General features: G+C 40.4%; 1 protein-coding gene across 3 annotated transcripts in view; it reads right to left on the reverse strand.

Moving 5' to 3' along the window:
• slc35d1a (solute carrier family 35 member D1a) overlaps positions 1–22,033 on the reverse strand; it is a 58,963-nt gene that overhangs the window by 22,947 nt on the left and 13,983 nt on the right. For all 3 annotated transcript variants that reach the window (XM_048538771.2, XM_048538769.2, XM_048538772.2), the window contains exons 7-8: positions 21,083–21,185; positions 5,504–5,596 (exon numbers count right to left, since the gene is read on the reverse strand). In XM_048538771.2, coding sequence (XP_048394728.2) covers positions 5,504–5,596; positions 21,083–21,185 — 196 coding nt within the window. The remainder of the gene's footprint in view (positions 1–5,503; positions 5,597–21,082; positions 21,186–22,033) is intronic.

Below are 22,033 nucleotides of genomic sequence, written 5' to 3' on the forward strand. Positions count from 1 at the left end.
GGAGTGTTGCTGAACAGAGGCCTTGGAGCACAGGTTCAAAATTCCTTGGAAGCACAGTCATAGGTAGAAGGATACTGAAGATAACATTTGGTATGCTTGCCTTTAGCAATCAGCACATTGAGTACCGGAAGTTGGGAGGTCAAGTTGCAGCGGAGGAGGTCATTAGTTAGGCCACTTTTGGAATAGTGCATTCAGTTCTGGTCTCCCGACTATAGGGAGAATGTTGCAAAACTTGAAAGAGTTCAAAAAAGATTTACAAGGGTGCATCATCATTGGAGGGTTGGAACTAGAGGGAAAAGCTGAATAGGTTGGGGCTATTTTCCCTGGAGCAGAGGCCGAGGGGTGACCTTATACAAGTTTATTACATCATAAGGCATGAATAGGATGAATAGTGATGGTCTTTTCCCTCAAGATAGCGGAGTCCAAAACTAGATGACATAGATTTGAGGTGAGAGGGGAGAGCTTTATAATAGGCATAAGGCGCAACTTTTTCCACAGAGGGTGGTGCGTGTATGGAACGAGCTGCCAGAGAAAGAAGTGGAGGAGGTGGGTAGAATTACAATTTACAATATTTAAAAGGCATTTGAATGGGAAAATGAATAGGAAAGCTTGAGGGATATAAACCAAATGCTGACAAATGGGACTAGATAAATTTACAGTATCTGATCTGCATGGATGAGTTGGACTGAAGCATCTGTTTCCATGCTCTACGACCCTATTACTAAGTCAGTTAGCTTGAAATGAATCGGAATCCCTGTATTGTATGAAATACACACATTATATATCTTGTAAAACCCAAATGCTGTTTTTAAATACCCCAGAAAGGTCAGAGTAAACAAAAAAGATAATTTGAAAATCTCTGAACATCAAAGAGCATGATTCCCGTATTCTCACACAGCAACATTTACTTTATTGTTTTCTCCAGGTTACAGTCCCCAGTATGTAGGAACGCTGATACTGAAGTTCCAAGTAGCTGTCAAATCTAAATGGGTCCAGAGCAGGTCATCTATTTATTCCTCAAACACAAAATGCATAGCTACGTCACGTAGAACAGTACAAAACTGCCAATAATCAAAGTAAATATAGCAGATGCCCACTGCATCTTGCATGCTCCATAGTAAACAAACATCCTAGACATATGCTTGATCAAGAAAATTAGAAAGAATTACAATAATTTTCATGGTATCTAACACTTAAGGTCATTTTCTGCTACAAACAAAGCTGTCACCATAAATAAAACTGTCTAATTTGTCTCTTTCATTGTCCTATTCTACAAAATTGTAACAGGCCAACATGCTACTTTCAATTGGGAAACTTCAACGGTTTTGAATATTTCACCAGAGAAGGGATCTGGCAACCAAAATCTGCAACTGTTTCGAAAAGGTAAAAGGGGCTTTTCTAAGCAATGCCATGCAGGACAAAATGGTTCTAAAATCATAACTCTCAAAAATGCTAACATTTTCAACCTCTATTGAACCTCCATTGCCACATAACCTGCCAAAAGCAGGCTCAATTAAACCACTCTACGGTATTAAAACAGAAGCTCTATTCTACTCAGGGCTCCCTGGTCTCTTTTTCCACAAGGTACACAGTTTTTGAGGAGATTCCAACTGGTCAGACATCAAGTCTGAGTAATGACTTCAATAACTCTTTACTGTCAGATCAACAAGCACAGCACTTTTCACAAATTAACCAACGTTCGTGTGCTTTCCATCCATATTCCAAAAAACTGCTTTGAGACAGGAGGGAATATAACTAGAGTACTATTTAAATTAAATAATCACTTTTGAATAACCCTGCAACTGTATTTCAAACTGAAATTAAACCAACACAGCCAATTTCAGGCTCTATCTTTTTGTCCACCAACATCTGGGCAGAAAAGAAAGGGGTAATACTGAGCAGAAAATTCTCCGATTTTCCACCTTCCTTTTTCCACTTTTCCTTTCGGTTCATAAAGTTATTGTCTTTTTAGTGAGGAGTTAATTCAAGAGGGAGTCCTTCAAAGCAGGGATAACGATTTTTAAAAATTCTAGATGCTCCTCACTAGATATAATTTCAGGATTCAAGTCCAAACATTTTCATGTTACCTATAACATGCAAACTGAACAAAAATCCAACAACACAACATTCACTACACTTCACATTACTAAACAACATTCCTCAAGTGTCAAAGACACCATTTCAATATTTTTCATTGCGTCAGTTTCTCCAGTACCTTCAATTTTAGTCAAGAGCATGTATTAAGACCATAAGACATAGGAGTGGAAGCACGGCCATTCAGCCCATCAAGTCCACTCTGCCATTTAAATCATGGCTGATGGGCATTTCAACTCCACTTCCCTGCACTCTCCCCATATAAGACCATAAGACCATACACGCAACCACAAAGTAGGGGAATCGATCTAGGATGCCTCTCACAGCAGGATGGTCTATAAAAAATAAATTCCTGTTGATTCATCCCCTTTATAAATGGGTGGTCGTCAACTGGCTTTGTCCTTATCTCCTTACAGTACTTGATAACTTCTAAAAAGATCTGTTCCATAAAAGTTACAATACATAAACTGAGTCTTTTAATAGCCCTCACTTGAAACATGGTCCTTCAAAATATTTACAGATGCAGGTTTTAAAAGTTAGATAGCTTTAAAAACTAATGATTCTATAAAGTTGTCTAGGAACGTCTCCTACGATACAAAGTAACATTTGCAGATCACACTCTGCAAACATCATGTCTGACCAACGTTTATCACGCTTTAATAACAGGCTTTTTAAAATAAAGATTTATATGGAATATCTCCTCAAGGACTTAATTAAAGTTGTAATTTTACCAAATTAAATATCCAAATAAGCATGTCAATAGCATAGATCTCATCTTCATAGATCCATTATAATTTCAGTCAATTTAGAAGAATACAAAATGTAGAACACAGGCTTCAGTATGAAAGCATTAATAAACACCAGTGTACTTAAATCAATTATTGATCATAATCAGGTATAACGTTCTTAAAATAAAAGATCAAAGTTTGACTGTTCTGATGATTTTCTATTAATATAGAAAGAAGCTGCAAATTTTCATTTGCGTCAGGCAAACGGAGAAAAACTAATGTTTCATTAAAATGTTCTGATCATTAAAATGTGCTAAATGATGTTAATTCTGCAATATTAATTTTCATTTAGGAATGATTTCACAAATATCTGCTATACAGGTTCTAGTTATAAAATAAGTTTTGCCAAGTTACTAGTCAAAATAAATTTCAACTACATTAAGGATGAATTATACTCAGCATTTCAGTCTCAGAGGATAGAGAGCAAATCCTCATTAGTAGGCCAAAATGTCATGCAAAAACAAACTGGCTGATCTGTCATTTGACGCATCATTGTTTTGTTTCTGTCCACTCAACAAACCATGAAGGAAGTTACCAATTGTTAGCGTTTGGCTCTCATTTTAGTTTGTACGTGCACTGCTACTCAAACATTTTATGGTATTGATGAGTGGAAATTAAATGACTGACAATTAGGTAGTTACCTCAAAGACTAAAAAGCACTTCTAATCATCGCTTTTCTCAAAAGCGAAGTGTTGTCATTAAAACAAAGTGAATTGGAAGATGGTTAGAATTAAAGTCATTAAGATGTAATGGATATTGGATTTCCACTCATACACAACTGCCAATTTTATTATACCTAGATTCAGGAGTTGGTTATATCGTTAAGCCATAAATTAACTGCATAATTTTGTTGCTGTACCAGTTAAGTAATGAAATTTGTAGGTCTTTGAAGGCCTTGTCAATGTGGGAGAGCGTGTGAAGATCTAGAAGATGTGAGGAAAGAATGCCTTTAAAAGCAGGATACGGTGGATGGTGGAGAACCTATTGACTTAAAGTGAGTTGATATGGTGAAGTCAATCATTTGGAAGAGAAAGAATGTGCTTTAAAACTAAGGGTGAGGAGGGAGGAGAGATTGAAATACCTTTGTAAACTAAAAGAACCTCTGATCACTTGTTTTATCACAGTTTTTTTTCAAAAATACAAACATTTGGAGCTGTCTTTGAAATTCAAACTGGGGTCTCTGGTATTATCAATATTTTCTAAGAATTATTTAAACAAATATGTAGTTCTCTGCTATAAGCTCAACATGAAACAGCAGGTGCAAAGGTTTTCTTTTGGTAGAAAGACACACTTGTATAGAAAATTTGGGAATAGCAACACTAAAACTACTGTAGATCTAAGCTTGCAACACATTATTCAGTATCCAAAACCAAACTACACCTTCAAGTTCAAAAATGCTGATGTCAACTTTCATGTAGCTCACGTATTCCAGTATCATTAAAGAATTTCTGCATTAGCTCAACCAAAAACTTACTGAAATGTGGTTCAAGTTAAAGGAGCCCAATGGCCTACCCTCCCCCTCTGCTATTTGTTACATTCTCATAGCTGGCTTTGACTAGAGTTTCTACATGAAGCCTCCTTTTCAACTCTGTGCAAGGATGCAATCTCTGTTGCCAGAATTCTGACTTAAGTTTTGTTAAATTATAGTTCAGTGGAGAATTAAACTGATCATTGCTGGTTTAGTTTCCCTGTACTATCAATCAAACAGTCCACACACTAATATCTGCCTAGAGTTCAAAAGCAGCTGTAGATGCCTCAGTCATCCATTCAAAGCTGGTTTGTGCCAGCCAAAAGGCATGAAACAGTTACTGTTTAAGAGGATGCTTATAGTGTCTGTGGGAGGGTCAGACCTATCTACCAACCTAGACTAACACTGTGGGCCTGGAGGAACACAGCAGGCCAGGCAGCATCTACAATCAATTATCCCTGATGCTGCCTGGCCTGCTGTGTTCCTCCAATTCCATACTGTTATCTCTGACTCCAGCATTGGCAGTACTTACTATATCTGAGTGAATACCAACATAGATTGCTGGGTGTAGCACATGGTGGGAATTTGAGAATTTACGGTAACCGTGACTGATAGCTTCAAGTCCAGAGATATTCAGAGATAGTTCTGACAGCTTTTGACTGCCTGCATCAGTTGTTCCCTCTTCAATAATTATCAATCTTATATTGAGTGGAGTCCAAGTCTAGAGAGACTATTTACTAAACAAAATCATAAATTTGGTTCACAAGCAGACTCAATGCCACACTGCAGGTAGGCACTGCAGATGTATTCCAGGATTAGGAATTTTCTGCAGGGCAACAGAGATTTGAGAGTCTGGACTGTCAAGGGAGATGCAATGGCAAATAGATCGTGAATGGATGAAAGAAAGCAAAATAAGTAAGTGAGGGAGGGACAACTGTTAGAAGCAAAAGAATCTATTGGGAGCAATCTGATGCACAAAAAAATCTCAGTTCAGAAGTGGTTCTTTAATCTGCTCAATATCTTTAACTTCTGGTAGCACAGGCTGAGGGACGGAACTCATTTTAAGAGTTGATTTCGTAAAAGATCAAACTTGTTAAAGTCTACAAAAATAAAAACACATTTGTATCAAGTTTTTGGCTTGAAAAGTGCTTACCTTTTGAAGATCGCCTGTGAAGTATGCAATGACCAAAGAAGGCAGAATCATAAAAAGGGCATTGTAATAAAGTAGTCCATATTTACCCAGTTCCTACAAAGAAACCACAGTAATCAGTACGATCACAATCCAAACATGAGGGAATGGGGCAATACAGTCACAACGGGCTTTTACTTTTGAGGCCCAAGTTTGAATTGTATGAGCAGAGGATGCCTTTTTAATCATTTAGGAATGGAATTCAAAATGAATGTAATGAACATCAGTCTATTCAACTACAAACACTCAGCATGAAAATGAATGGTGTTGTATATATTACCTAAATGCATGGTTGTTGTGGAAGATGGAAAAAATATTACATCTGTGCAGAAAGCAGCACATCACCTTGACAACGAGGGGTGGCATTTACTGAGCAAAAAAAAACAGAAGCAGCAGATACTGGAAATCGGACATAAAAACAGAAAATTGCTGTTTCCAGCAACATCTGGCTTTTACTCAGTACTGATACAATCACAGTGCTTTTGAAAGTGAGTTACAAAACTTGAGTGAGCAATAAAAGAACAGGGATACATTTTCAAGTTACAATAGCGAGTGATTTGGAAGGGAAATTGCAGGTTGTTGTGGTACATCTCCTGTCCTCAGCTTTCTATGTGGCAGAGATCACAGATTTGGAGGAGCTGGTGTGCTGCCTTGAGATACTGTACAGCATTTGCTAGTGGCACGCACACTACAATCACTGGTAGAGTGATTACATTAAGGTTGTGTACGAGTGCCAATCAAGCAAGATGCTTGGTCCCAATAGGCATTCAGCTTACAGTCCTGCTGGAACTGCACCCAACCAATGAAGTGGAGAATATCCCATCATCCTTCAATGTCTCAGACGGTATACAGGTTTCAAGCCGTCAGGATGAGTTACTTGCTGCAAAATTCTTAACCCTGGTTATAAGCGCAAACCAGAGGCTGATGTAGTTGGCTCAGTTTGGTCTCTGCTAAATGTCAACTTCTTGGGAGGATGCCAATGGGAGATTCAATGATAGCAATGCCATGAATGTCATGTGGGGACAGTTAGGCTATCTTGATGTGAAATAGTCAATGCCTGGTACTTGTAATTGTACCACAAATATTATTTGCCACTTGTCAGTGCGACCTTGAATTCTGTCCAGATTTTGCTGCATTCACGGCAAGGAGAGTTTCACAAATAAGACTAGGAATTACATAGTCAATGGACATCCCACTTCTGAACCTATGATAAAAGGAAGATCATTGATAAAGCAGCTGATATTACCTTCAAACTGTAGCAACACAGGTCTGAAATGCCCAATCTCGTTTGATCTCAGAAGCTAAACAGATGATGTGTCACTGATAGCCATGGGGGAGATGTCAGAAGGCCAGAGGTTGGCTAACGTGATGCCATTATTTAAGAAAGGTGGTAAGGAAAAGCCAGGGAAACCACAGACCAGTGAACCTGGCATCAGTAGTGGGCAAATTGGAGGGACAGGATGTACATGTATTTGTAAAGGCAAAGACTGATTACGGATATTCAGCACGGCTTTGTGCGTGGGAAATCACGTTTCACAAACTTGATTGAGTTTTTTTTGACACCTACATGGATTTCACTAAGATATCTGACAAGGTTCACAAGGTAGGCGGGTTAACAAGGTTAGATCACACGGAATTCACTGAGAACTAGCCACATGGATACAAAACTGGCTCAAAGGTAGGGGACATAGGGTGGTGAGGAAGTGTTTTTTAGACTGGAGGCCTGTGATCTGCAGCATGCCACAAAGATCACTGCTCAGTGCATTGCTTTGCGTCATTTATATAAATGATTTGGATGCGAATATGGTTAGTACTTTGACAGAAGAAACCAAAATTGGTAGGTTAGAGGAGAGCAACAAAGATCACTTCAAAGTATAACAGGACCTTGAACAAATGGGCCAATGAGCAAGGAGTGGCAGATGGGAGTTTAATTTAGACAAATGACAGGAACTGCATATTGGTAAGGCAAATCAGGGTGGGACTTATACAGTGAATAGTAAGATCCTGAAGAGCATTGCCAAACAAAGAGACTTTGGAGTGAAGGTTCATAGTTCCTTGAAAGTGAAGACAGGGTAAAGAAGAGTGTTTGGTACACTCGCCTTTATTAGTTTCCATGCTGTACACCTGCGACTCAAGCCTTGTTAGTACTTGGATGGCAGGCTATCTGGGAATACCACGTGCAGTAGGCTTTTGGGGCTCTTGTGGCACAGTGACAGTACTTCTACTGCTGAACACAAATCTCACCTGCTTCAGGGGTGTGTAATAACATCTCTAACCAGGTTTTTAAGGAAAATATTTAGTTTCAGGAATAGTTGCCTAGGACTGAGATGATCGACCTCCAACATCAGTAATTACATTCCTATAAGCACACTTATTTTGCTTTTACAACATTATATCTCATTACACTTGCAACTAAAAATTATTGCACAAACCAACATCCTCTGTCCAAGTGGTAATGGGAACTGCAGATGCTGAAGAATCCAAGATAATGTGAGGCTGGATGAACACAGCAGGCCCAGCAGCATCTCAGGAGCACAAAAGCTGACGTTTCGGGCCTAGACCCTTCATCAGAGAGCACTCTGCTCAGAGAGCCAAAATCAGCCAAAGATTCAAACATTTAATCACATTTCCTTAAAAGATGCAAAAACCTCTAACTCAGTGACTCAATGTTAAAGCATTCCAAGGGAAATAACTAATCAGCCTGAAAACTCAAAGGTTAAAACGGTAATTAATAAAAAGACATCACACTGCTGAAAGACTAACAAAAAATTGAGTTTTAAGATGGAACTCAAAATCGTCAAGTCACCATAATCTAAGCTACTGAATGTAGTAGAATGGAACTTTTTCAGTCTTCAGATATACAACCAGTGTCAAGGAAGCAGATTGCTAACACGACAACTACGTTCAGGGAAAATATAAATGAAACAACCGTAGGCCAGTTAGTGTTACATCAGCTGTGAGAAATCATTTGGGATCCATTATTCAAGGTGAAATCAGATGAATATTTAGACCTGCTTTGGTAATTCAAAGACAAACAGAATGGATTTATTAAAGGTATGATTAAAAAATCTAAGAGTTTTGATTTTTCCAAACAGACTTTTAAATAGGTAAAAGGAATCTAAGATGTGCAATGGATATGGAACTTCATGACGACGTGACAGCTGGAAATTTATTTTTAAAAGTTATGTAGTAGGGTAGAGTGTAGAAAAGTTGGTCAACAGACAGGGGAATCAAAGTGTCAGATAATCAGGTGCTGCAGAGAAGAGTAAGAAATAGTGTGTTCCAGAGGTTAGCTGCATAAATAAAAATTGTTTTGAGCACAGTGAATTAAACAATAGACAATAGGTGCAGGAGTAGGCCATTCGACCCTTCGAGCCAGCACCACCATTCATTATGATCATGGCTGATCATCCACAATCAGTATCCTGTTCCTGCCTTATCCCCATAACCCTTGATTCCACTATCTTTAAGAGCTCTATCCATCTCTTTCTTGAAAGTATCCAGAGACTTGGCCTCCACTGCCTTCTGGGGTAGAGCATTCCATGTATCCACTACTCTCTGGGTCAAGAAGTTTCTCCTCAACTCTGTTCTAAATGGCATACCCCTTATTTTTAAACTGTGACCTCTGGTTCTGGACTCATTCATCAACAGAAACATACTTTCTGCCTCCAGATTGTCCAATCCCTTAGTAATCTTATACGTCTCAATCAGATCCTGCTCATCCTTCTAAACTCAAGAGTATACAAACCCAGTCACTCCAAACTTCCAACATATGATAGTCCCGCCATTCCGGGCATTGACCTCGTGAACCTACACTGTACTCCCTCAATAGCAAGAATGTCCTTCCTCAAATTTGGAGACCAAAACTGCACACAACACTCCAGGTGCAGAAGGACCTCTTTGCTCCTACACTCAATTCCTCTTAAGAAGGCCAGCTTTCTTCACTGCCTGCTGTACCTACATGCTTGCTTTCATTGACTGACATACAAGAACACCCAGATCCCGTTGTACTTCCCCTTTACCTAACTTGATTCCAATGATAGTCATCTGCCTTCCTGTTCTTGCCACCAAAGTGAATAACCACACATTTAACCACATTGTACCAGTATTGAGTTAGGAAGGGAGCTTGTGGTTGGCAGTCCTCACAAATGCCTTCTACACTTGTTGAATGATTTGTAAGTTTGGAAGGAATTGTCAATGGAGACTTCTAAGTTGCTGCAGCGTATCTTGTGTGCGCTGCTGTCATTGTGAACTTTTGGTGAAGGATGTAAACATTTAAAATGATTTACAGAATCCCTGTAGTGTGGAAACAGACCCTTTTGGCCCAAGTCCATGTCAACCCATCCCGCTATAGCCCACCTAAGTTCCACATCCCTGAACACTACGGACAATTTAGCATGGCCAATCCACCTAACCTGCACGTCTTTGGACTGTGGGAGGAAACCGGAGGAAAGCCACGCAGATACAGGGAGAATATGCAAACTCCACACAGGCGGTCACCCGGCTGTAGAATTGAACCAGGGCCCCTGGTGCTTGTGAGGCAACAATGCTAACCACCAAGCCACCTTATCAAGTGGCATGTTATCAAGTCTCATGAGTTATTATTGGAGTTTGATCAGACAAGTAGAGAGGATTGAATTGTGCTCCTAACTTGAGAGTTTTTAATTGTGGATGGGCTCCGGAGAGTCTGAAGTTTTGTTATTTGTCACAGAATCCTTGAAAGTTGCCACCCAGGTTGACAGGGCTGTTAAGAAGGCATACAGTGTTTTAGCTTTTATTAATAGAGGGATCGAGTTCCAGAACCAAGAGGTTATGGTGAAGCTGTACAAAACTCTGGTGCGGCCGCACTTGGAGTATTGTGTACAGTTCTGGTCACCGCATTATAAGGATGTGGAAGCTTTGGAAAGGGTGCAGAGGAGATTTACTAGGATGTTGCCTGGTATGGAGGGAAGGTCTTACGAGGAAAGGCTGAGGGACGTGAGGCTGTTTTCAATACAGAGAAGAAGGTTGAGAGGTGGCTTAATTGAAACATACAAAATAATCAGAGGGTTAGATAGGGTGGATAGGGAGAGCCTTTTTCCTAGAATGGTGATGGTGAGCACGACGGGGCATAGCTTTAAATTGAGGGGTGAAAGATATAGGACAGATGTCAGAGGTAGTTTCTTTACTCAGAGAGTAGTAAGGGAATGGAACGCTTTGCCTGCAACGGTAGTAGATTTGCCAACTTTAGGTACGTTTAAGGCGTCATTGGATAAGCATATGGACGTACATGGAATAGTGTGGGTTAGATGGGCTTGAGATTGGTATGACAGGTCGGCACAACATCGAGGGCCGAAGGGCCTGTACTGTGCTGTAATGTTCTATGTTCTATTAAACGGCAGCTGCCATGCATCCGTCCGATCGCCTAGCCTGTCCGAGTCACCCGGAATGCTGGCGCGCGCACAATCAAAAAACAGCCAATTTTGTAAAAAAGGACTATATCATACATTTGGAGAACATAATCGGCAGAGGCATAATCAATTTAATGCGAGCACACAACTTAATGGGAGTTATACATTGAGAGACAAACCAAAGATTAGTAGCACATACAAGCATGGTGTTGACAGAGGATCGGCTATGACATGCTAACTGTCAGAGTGGGCTCAGTGGTCTGATTAACCTACTGCTGCTCCCAGTTTGTATATTTCTTAACTCACTACAAAGACATGGAGACACCCAGAACTGTAAATGAATAACTGTTTGAAAACTTCAATCACCAAAAAGTCTTTTTTAAAGAACACTTTCACCAGGGGTTTTATAAGTAGGTGCAAAGTGAAAAAAGTGGTTACGCTAAAGTTCATGAAAATGCAAGGTAAGACTACAATTAAAAGTGAAAAGCTATAGTATCCCATTAAAGAAAATGAGTTAAAGCTTCAGAAACCGCACAAGTTAATTCACAGCAAGATGCTAAACAAGGAGATTATAGCTGGGTGAAATTTGAGAGGAGACCATTTCAAGGAGAGAAAACTTAAAAACGTTTTCAAGTTTGATAGGGTGAATGGTCGAAAACTGCATTTCCTCTGCATGGGAAATTCTTAAAGCATTCACAAGTATCCTCAGCTAAAAGTGCCTACAGGATGCCCAATGCCAGGCTTCCCTTCCGAGCTCCCAATTATCATAAATACCAGTCTTCAAACAATTCGATTTGCTCCCATTCTTTGTTTCATCTCAAAATGCATCATGTACATATTAACCTGAATTTGCCACCTTTCTACTATGATCTCCTAAATATCTTGTCGCGCATGGAGTTTCTAAAATAACCCAATATTAATGTCACTTTAATACCGTGCAAGAAACATCTGAAGTTAGTGGATACATGTTGATTTTAAGCCTTAATCAATATTGATAGGATTCAGTAGTCTGTCCTTCACAAGGAACATGCAACAGCAGTTGCTACAATTGCTACATGACATTGTACAAATCAGTTTTGAAACGTCAAGATTTGAGCTCCAAGATAAAAATATCTGGGAGAAATAAGTCGAAAAACATTTTTTAAAAAAAAAAATCACTCAAAAAGGTAAGAGTTTAAAAATTATATAAAGCATGTTTTTTTTAAAATCTCTCAAATACTGAAAACTAGAACAACTGAAAATGATTGCAACATTCTAACTTCTAAGAACTAGTTTTAAGTTTCCCTTTACTAATACACAGTCCAAGATTATGATCTGTGCTACCACCCAATTGGCCATGAATTTAACCTCAGTTTCCACCCAGTGGACCAGAATTTTAAAATTCAACACTATGGATACACTTTCTTCACCATTCAAAAAACAGGGTAATATACAAAGAAAAATGACAATTTTTCTTTTAAGTGTTTTTAAATGAGTGCTTTGCACACACTTTCACAAGAGAGATGGTAGATGATGCAGAGGCAAGGGAAATGTGAAATTCTAAGTCAGCAGTTTACTGCTGTAGATTCTAAACGAAAGGTCTGCAGAAAACTGGTACAAAGGGAACAAAGCAGAAGCCCTAGAAGAATGTAGGAAGTGCTTGGGGGTGGGGGAAGAGGAGAGAGAACTAAAGAAAGCAACTAGGATAGCAAAGAGGGAAATGACAAAACAGGCAAGATTAGGGAGAATACTAAGATTTGCCACAAGTATAATCAAGGGAAAAGAGAATAAACAGGGGAAGCATATAACCTAATAGGGACCAAGGAGCCAATCTGCCCTTGAAACTGGAAAATAGTGGCAGTGTGTTAAATGAGTACTTCAAATCTTTCTTTACTCTGGGAGGAGATTATAAGCACAGTTTTCAAGAAAATGGACTGTGAAGTTCTTGAACAAATTGACGCAAGAACTGAGGTATGGAGATTTGATAGATTTAAAAGCTGGCATATCCGCAGGTCCAGATGAGTTCTTTCCCAGTGATCTGCAGGGGACACAAGAGGAAATTACAAGCTTTTAAATCATATTTAGCCGCAGGGGCGGTGTTAATGTAGTTTCTCTGCACAAGCAAGGTGGTAGAGATAGACCAGGGAATTACAGACCAGTGAGTCTAACCTCAGTGGTAGGAAAAACAATGGAAAAAACTCATCTCCATTTAGAGAGGCACGGTTTATCAGGGACAGTCATCGTGAATTTCAACAGGAGGCAATATCCAGGTGTTTGAATGGGGTTGGGCAGTTGAGGTAGTTTGTATGGATTTCAGCAAGACCTTTGACAAGGTATGACTGGAACCCAGCAAGCTGTGGCATACCACACAGATCAGTGCTTGGACCCTTTCTTGCTTCTGATATCGTTAAGATGTGAGAGAGGGAGGCACAGAGGGAGCGAGCATGAGCGCGAGACAGCACGAGAGAGAGTGAGCATGAGAGAGCGAGCGCATGAGATCACACGTGCTGCTGGATGGTTGACAACGAGGCAGAAGGTGTCAGGTGACAGAATACGTATGGATTGGTCGGGTGGGTGCATTAATGGCAGATGGAACTTAACCTTGATAAATTAGAGATAATGCACTTAAAGGAGGAACATGGCAACGGATGACAAGACACGAAGAAGTTCAGAGGAATCTTGAGGCGCTTGTCCACAGATCTTTGAAGGTGGCAGGGTACGCTATTAGGGCAGTTGAAGAGTCATATGGGATGCTTTCCTTTATCAGTCATGGCGCAATTATAAAATCAGGGAGGACATGGTGGAGCTGTACAGCACTTTGGTTAGACCACAGTTGGATGAGTGTACATAGTCCATACTTTAGATGAGCAAGTCTTAACCAGGAATAAGATCATCTAGGTGAGGTCACCATGAATTGACATACATGCCAATTAAATTCTGACCACCACACCACAGGAAAAATGTGACTGCACTGGAGGTGGTACATAGGAAATTAAGAAAGCTATTTTTCTCTTTGGGATCCTGCAGCCTTCAGGACTCAATGATGAGCTTAATACTTTTAGGGCCTGAACACCTCTTATGTCCTTTATGCACCAATAGCCAGACTCTGTAACACCATGGGCCAGTCTCACTACAGTCAACGCATTTTCATCTACTAATGGCCCCTATTACCAGCTTTTCTTTCTCTCCAGCTTACTATTGTCCATCCCTTTATCTATCTATCTTTCTATCGCTCTGGGCTTCATCTCCACCTATTGCATACGTATCCCCTAACTGTCTTAAGCATATAAGGCACCTTTTCCTAACTATCACCAGTTCTGAAGAAAGATCTCTAGACCCAAAATGTTAACTCTGCTTACTCTCCACAAATGCTGCCAGATCTGCCGAGTTTCTCCAGCAATGTCTGTTTTAGTTTCACCTGAACGAAGCACTTCAGCTAATAGAGAGGCTGGATAAGCTCAGGTTACTTTCTTTGGAGCAGAGAAAGTTGAAGGGGGACCTGACTGAGGTGTATTAAGATTATGAAGGGCATGGACAGGGTGTTTAGGATGTAGCTGTTGCCCTTCTTTGAAGGGTCAATTAAGAAGGGGGCATAATTTTCAAGTGGTACTCAGAAGGTTTACAGGGGATTTAAGGAAGAACTTTTTCACCCAGTGGGTGATGGGGTTGAAGATGGACTGTTGAGGAGGCTAGTTGAGACAGGCAACCTCACAGTCCTTAACAAGTACTTGGATAATCTTGAAGCGACAACGTTCAAGGCTACAGGTCAAGTGAGAGAAATTGGGGTTGGTGTAGATCAGTGTATTTTTGGCAGTACAAGCTTGATGGGCCAAAAGGCCTCTTCTGTATTGTCTGATTCCATGATAAAAAGAGCACTATCTTGAAGTCTGTAGATGAAAATAATATTTCTGCAGCTGAGGAACAATGTACAGGGAGGCTCTGATTCTTGATATAAGCCATTACATATTTCCACTGCTTCCTACAAAAGCTAATAAAGCACTATTTGCTGCTCTGACCTGAACCCATCCCTTTTGCTACCAGTTCCCTAACCAGAGGGCCTAAAGATGAAATAGCAAATGGCAAGGAAGTGACAGCAGTTCTTAGATATATATTTTCATAACACTTCAGCAACAATTTAGAGGAAGAACTTCAGTTGGGCAATCCTGCGTTAACCTTCATGTCCAACTTGTCATACAGCTTTTCTACTCTCAATGAGAAACGTATCTGCTCAAATATCAAATCTGATTATAGATTTTTTTCAATCTGCTCTTGCAATTTCAGCAAAACTCGCAAGGCCAATATTTATCGCCCTTCTCTAACTGTTCTTGAGGAAGTGGTGATAAGCCACATTCTAAAGCCATTATAGTTTTGTCACATACATACACCTACAATGCTGTTAGGGTGACAGTCCCAAGATTTTGACCCAGGGATATGGAAGGACATGTGATATAGTTCCAAGACAAAACGATGGGACATAACTTGAAGGAGACAATGACTCCATACATCTGCTGTCTTTATCCTTCTAGCTAGTAGAGGCCACAGGCATGTAAGATGCTTTCAAAGGAATGTTAGCACATTACCACATGCATATTGTGGGTAACAGAAGGATTCTAGTGAAGCAGTTTGTTTTACCTTGCATAGTATTGAATAAGAGTGCATTCATCCAGATAAGTACAACATTCGTCACTCTTAACTAGTGCCCTGTAGATGTAAAGATAGGCCTTGGAAATCAGGTGGATAGTTACTGCAGAATCCCAGCTCCTAACAGGCTCTTGTAGCTAAATTATATTTATGATTGACACCAATACCAACATCCTGAAGCTTACAAAGAATTGAAAACTCGAACTGGGTCAAATCATTTAGTTCCTGGTTTATGTGAATGCATTTCAGCAAATTTTAGTTTGGGGTAAAAACGAAAAGACAGTAGAAATTAAAATGCTGGACTTCAGAAATTAGAAGGTACTTCTTGCAAACGTCAGTTCCCTCAACACCTCTTACAGGTACAATCTCGTTAATATACTGCTTGTGATTTGGCTAGCTTTGTGTGTTGTGGTGCTACTGGGCCATTCATGGTCATAGACACTTAAATCCCTCTTCCAAATTACATTGTGACTTTGCTAAAGCTTTTCAAGTCTGACATGCAAGAGCAGTGAATTATCAGTAATGAATAATAATCAGGAGGTTTCCTTGACCATTTTGACCTGGTACCATAGCGTTACTTAACCTGGATTGTTGAAAACAAATCTGAGGATATGCATTGCTATGTATGACTATGCTATCATCTCTGGTGGATTTGATGTCCCAGTAAGACAGAGCATAAAACTGGGTATACAGGAGGTGGAGTGTGGAGCTGTTACATGCAAGCGACAGTCTGGTGAGTACCACTGTCAGGTTGTGCCTGATTAATTAATAGGACAGCTCTTCTGAATTTGCCACAAGTCTCAGTACAAGTAAGGAGTCCCAGATGCTAGGGAGGAGGACTTTGTAGTGTTTCCTGAGCAGGGTGTTGCTTCTGATGCCTAAATCAATGCTGAATGGTCCATCCAGTTAATTTTCATTCAACTTCTTTCTCCTTAAGTGGTCAAGGAAACCTCCTGTTTTCGGGCAGCACGGTGGCTCTGTGGTTAGCACTGCTATCTCAGTGCCAGGAACCGGGTTCGATTCCACCCTCGAACAACTCTGTCTGTGTGGAGTCTGCACATTCTCCCGTATCTACAAGGGTTTCCTTCCACAGTCCAAAGATGTGCAGGCTAGGTGGATTGGCCACGCTAAATTTCCCAGTGTTCACGGACGTATAGATCAGACGGGTTATGAGGGATGAGTCCGGGCAGGGCGCTCTGACGGGCAGTGCAGATTAATTGGGCCGAAGGGCCTGTTTCCACACTGCAGGGATTCTATGAAGTAGTTGTATACAACACACTGACTTGCTAGGCCATTTCAGAGGCCTTCATGGATGCAAGGGAAACAAGTGGGGATGATTTTGACCGCAAACACATCACTAGAGGGGTGTTTTCAGCCTTAAAGTACATTATGGTGGACAAATCCCCTGCACCTGATCGAGTCCATGCTCAAGACATGGTGGGAGTTTAGGGAAGAAGTTGCAGAGGGCCTTGCAGAGATTTTTGCTTCAACTTCAGCCCTGGTGAAGTTCCAGAAGACTGGAGGGTGACTAATGTTGTTCCATGGTTGAAGAAAGGTAGAAAAGCCAAGGAACTACAGGCCAGTGAGCCTGTTATCAGATGGCAGGAAAATTATTCGAGGGGATACTGAGGGACAGGATCAACCAACATTTGGATAGTTAACGACTGATTAGGGACAGTCATTGTGCGCAAGAAGTCATGTCTAACAAATCTGTTAAGAGTTTTTCAAAGAGGTAATCAAGAGGATGTAGGAGGGGAGGGCAGTGGCGATTGTCTATGTAAACTTTACAAAAGCCCTGGACAAGGTCCTACTTGGCAGAATAGTCATGGAAGTTAGGTCACATAGGATCCAGGGAGAGCTTGCTGATTGGATTCAAAATTGACTCAATGGTAGGGAACAAAAGGCAATGCTTGAAGGTTGGTTCTCAGACTGGAGGCCCATGTGACTAGTGGTGTGCCACAGAGGTAGGTGCTGGGACGTTAGTTATTTGTTATTTACATAAATGACCTGGATGTGAATGTACAAGGCATGATTAGTAAATTTGCAATGGTACAAATTTACAAAGTATTGTTGATAGTGAGGAAGGTTATCAAAATTTATAGTTGGATCTTGATCAGATGGGGAAATCAGCTGAGGATTGGCAAATGCAATTCAATACAGATAAGCGTGGAGGTCTTGCACTTTGAAAGATCAAACAAAGGGTGGACTTGTACAGCAAGTGGTAAGGTCCTGACAAGCGCTGTGGAACAGAAGGACCCAGAAGTACAAGTACATAGTTCACTGAAAGCGGTGTCACAGACAGACAGGGTGGTGAAGAAGGTACTTAGCACGTTGGTCCTCATCAGTCAAGACACTGAGTATAGGAGTTGAGACGTAACGTTAAAGTTGTAGAAGTTGTTAGTGAAGTCGCAGTTGCAGTATTGTGCACAGTTTAGTCACCCTGTCATTGGCTTGCTGAAAGAAGACAGAGGGCGGTAGTTGATGGGAAATGTTCATCCTGGAGACCAGTTACTAGTGGTGTATCGCAAGGGTTGGCGTTGGGTCCACTGCTGTTTGTCATTTTTATAAATGATCTGGATGAGGGCGTAAAAGGATGGGTTAGTAAATTTGCAGGTGACACTAAGGTTGGTGGAGTTGTGGACAGTGACGAAGAATGCTGTAGGTTGCAGAGAGACATAGATAAGCTGCAGAGCTGGGCTGACAGGTGGCAAATGGAGTTTAATGCAGACAAGTGTGAGGTGATGCACTTTGGTAGGAGTAACCAGAAGGCAAAGTACAGGGCTAATGCTAAGATTCTTAGTAGTGTAGATGAGCAGAGAGATCTCGGTGTCCATGTACACAGATCCTTGAAAGTTGCCACCCAGGTTGACAGGGCTGTTAAGAAGGCATAGCGTTTTAGCTTTTATTAATAGAGGGATCGAGTTCCAGAACCAAGAGGTTATGGTGAAGCTGTCCAAAACTCTGGTGCGGCCGCACTTGGAGTATTGCGTACAGTTCTGGTCACCGCATTATAAGAAGGATGTGGAAGCTTTGGAAAGGGTGCAGAGGAGATTTACTAGGAAGTTGCCTGGTACGGAGGGAAGGTCTTATGAGGAAAGGCTGAGGGACTTGAGGCTATTTTCATTAGAGAGAAGAAGGTTGAGAGGTGACTTAATTGAAACATATAAAATAATCAGAGGGTTAGATAGGGTGGATAGGGAGAGCCTTTTTCCTAGGATGGTGATGGCGAGCACGAGGGGGCATAGCTTTAAATTGAGGGGTGAAAGATATAGGACAGATGTCAGAGGTAGTTTCTTTACTCAGAGAGTAGTAAGGGAATGGAACGCTTTGCCTGCAACGGTAGTAGATTCGCCAACTTTAGGTACATTTAAGTCATCATTGGATAAGCATATGGACGTACATGGAATAGTGTAGGTTAGATGGGCTTGAGATCGGTACGACAGGTCGGCACAACATCGAGGGCCGAAGGGTCTATACTGTGCTGTAATGTTCTACGTCTATGTCTATGAAAGACAGGAGTTAAACTAGAAACTGTGCGAAGAAAATTAAGAGAATGCTACCAGGACTAGAAGGCCCAAGTTATAGGGAGACGTTGGCCAGGATAGGACTTTATTCCTCGGAATGTAGGAGAATGAGGGGTGCCCTTACTGAGATGTACCAAATCACGAGGGGTATAGACAGAATGAATACATATAGTCTTTTTCCCAGGGATGGGGAATTGAAAACTACAGAGCATAAATTTAAGGAAAGAGGGTTAGATTTAAGGAGGACTCGAGGGGCAACATTTTCACGCAGAGTGGCGCATATATGGAATGGGCTGCCAGAGAACGTGATTGAGGTAGGCACAATAGCAACAATTAAAAAACATGTGGATTGGTAGATGGATGGGAACGGTATGGACTAAATACGAGCAATTGGAACTAGTTGTAGCGGGCACCATGGACCAGTTTGGGCCAAAGGGCCTGCTTCCACACTGTATTACTCTATGACAATGACTGTTATGAGTCAACCATCTAACAGTCTAGACTCAGACTTAGGCCAGTGCTCGTAAGAACAATAGATTCATCCCACGAAGGGTCACAGTAAGCTAACAATTTTACAACAATCTAGTTGTTTCATGATTAGCAATGCCGAATACATTTTAGTCCAAGTTTATTAATTGAATTTAAATTCTTCCCAGCTGACATAACTGAATTTACGTATTCAAAGCATCTGTTCTGGCAGGTGTATTACCAGGCCAATTACCACAATGCTACTACCTTCTGCATAGCTTAGAAACATGTTGTTTCTGGCATACCAGCTACACCAGGGTTTAAACTTCAGAAAGCCTCTTCCCATCTTTCCTCATCTGCCTTTAACAGCGTAACTGGTTTCAGAGTACCTCGGGCTTATCGAGCCTTCCTCAAAACACATTGATAAATGCATTCCCTTTAACAGTGAGCTCCATATTCTCATCATTCACTGCATGATGATTGTTCTTCTGAATTTAAAATCATACGATATTGATAGGTTTGAGTTTTGTTCTTCGGTACAAAGGAAATATTTATCAATCCTATCAAATTTTTCAGAATGTGAAAGACTCTATTCAGCCACTCATCAGCCTTCATTTTTCAAGTGTAGGGAGCCTGTTCTGTCTCTCCTAAAAGGTTTACCAGATCTACAATCTTCTCTGCACAAAAGAAGCTGACGTAAGTATCTACAAAGTACTCAATACCCTGCTGTGAGAATCTAGCCCCTTTCAAGTATTTGAGATGAAGCCAAAAATAATTACGAATGAGCTTCACCATATGCTGAGGAATATTAAAAAAAAAACGAAACTATGGCCTGTAATGTCAACATCGTTGCTCTTCCACAAACCTAGTAGCCAACCACCCATTTAGCTACTTCCTGGGCCTTCCTTGCTACAACAATCTGATCAAATGTATTGGAGAATCCTACAGTGTTATTTCTTTCAACTCATTAAATGAAGCAAGATGCCAATTTCTGTGCCAGCGTTTGGCAGGGCAGCAGCAAGCGATAGTGCTTTCTCTTCTAAGTTACGCTCATTAGTTCCTGAGAAGTTAGCAACTGAGTTGTACAATTGGAATAAAGTATATTACTGCTGCTACATCATCTAGAAGTGATGTGAAGACAAATCAGAGACAAATTTGAACTATCAATTGCTGAGATCAACAGAAAACAGCACACACTGAAGGGACAGGATTTATACATACATCACATACCCACACAAAATTCTGAGATGCAGGGGAAGACAAATCTCACTATCGTGTTGATATTCAAAAATAGAACTTATATTCATGTCACGTTCCTTAAATCCTGTTGTTTTCCTTGGGGTAGCGAAAGCCAAGAAAGAAAACATATCTGATTATAACCAACTTTGTGTAAGTACTTTCATGGTAAACCCTAAAACCACCGAATTGTACGTGGAATAGTTTCACAGCGATGTAAAGGCTGACATTTTAAAAACTGTTCAAAGTCTTCAAATATTTCAAAATAAATCATCAGATTTTGAAAAAATTTAAAAATTACTCACTTTTGACTCCAATTTTTGCTTTACATAAGCTCCATTCGCAGCTGTTAACACATTATTTGTAAGAATATATCCATATCCAAACGAGTCAAATGCCATGTCAGAACTGAAAGAAACCGGTGGGTTTTTTTTTGCATTTGTACAATAGAACGGAAATACACAGATCACTATTTTTGTCCTTAAAATATCAATTTCTCAGGAGAGATCTCATAGTTGTACATTAGCATACTCTCAGTTTTATTATTTCAAGGACCTCAAAACTTTTGTATTGGACTGAAATGAAGCTTTCCTGTTCTGCATATTTTAGGTAATAACCAGTTTGCCCAAATCATTCAGCAACCTTCAACTTTTCTAGCACTCACATTCCTCTTAACAGAATATATTTTTTTTAAGAACTGGAAATTGTGTGTTTCCCAACAATAAAGATGTATTTGCAATCCATGAGATCAATATCCTTACAGGGGAAATGGCTGGGACATTTTTGCTGAAGTCTGGTCACTTACTTACCTTGTAGATATGCAGGCCACATATCTCCTCCCAAATAGGGCTTACTGCCGAAACTACTGGAGGGAAGTTGACTATAGCTAGAGGCTTGATCAACAGCAATGGCTACCATGACTGAAGCCTAATGTTTTTTTTGGAAATAGCCGTGTCCAGAAGGAACAGAGACATGCCTGTCCCATAATGCTCAAAAGGAAGAACCACAACTTCAGAGCAGGGCTATTGCCTGCTCCTCTGCAAACCTCTGTAGAGACATGGAAGAAAAGTTGTATAGCCTGATTCTTAATAAAATCATGGCCATTGAAAGGGAAAAATTAACGACCATAAAAGAATCCAAGAACTTTAGTAATTACTTTAAGTAGGTGGTCATGATGTTAATTTTATTTCAATAATTTAAGTAAATTCCATACGTTCCATGTGGTTCTCTTAAAGAGAATGTGACAATTTTTTTTC

Source organism: Stegostoma tigrinum, chromosome 8 (genome assembly GCF_030684315.1).
Source record: "Stegostoma tigrinum isolate sSteTig4 chromosome 8, sSteTig4.hap1, whole genome shotgun sequence".
NCBI lineage: Eukaryota > Metazoa > Chordata > Chondrichthyes > Orectolobiformes > Stegostomatidae > Stegostoma > Stegostoma tigrinum.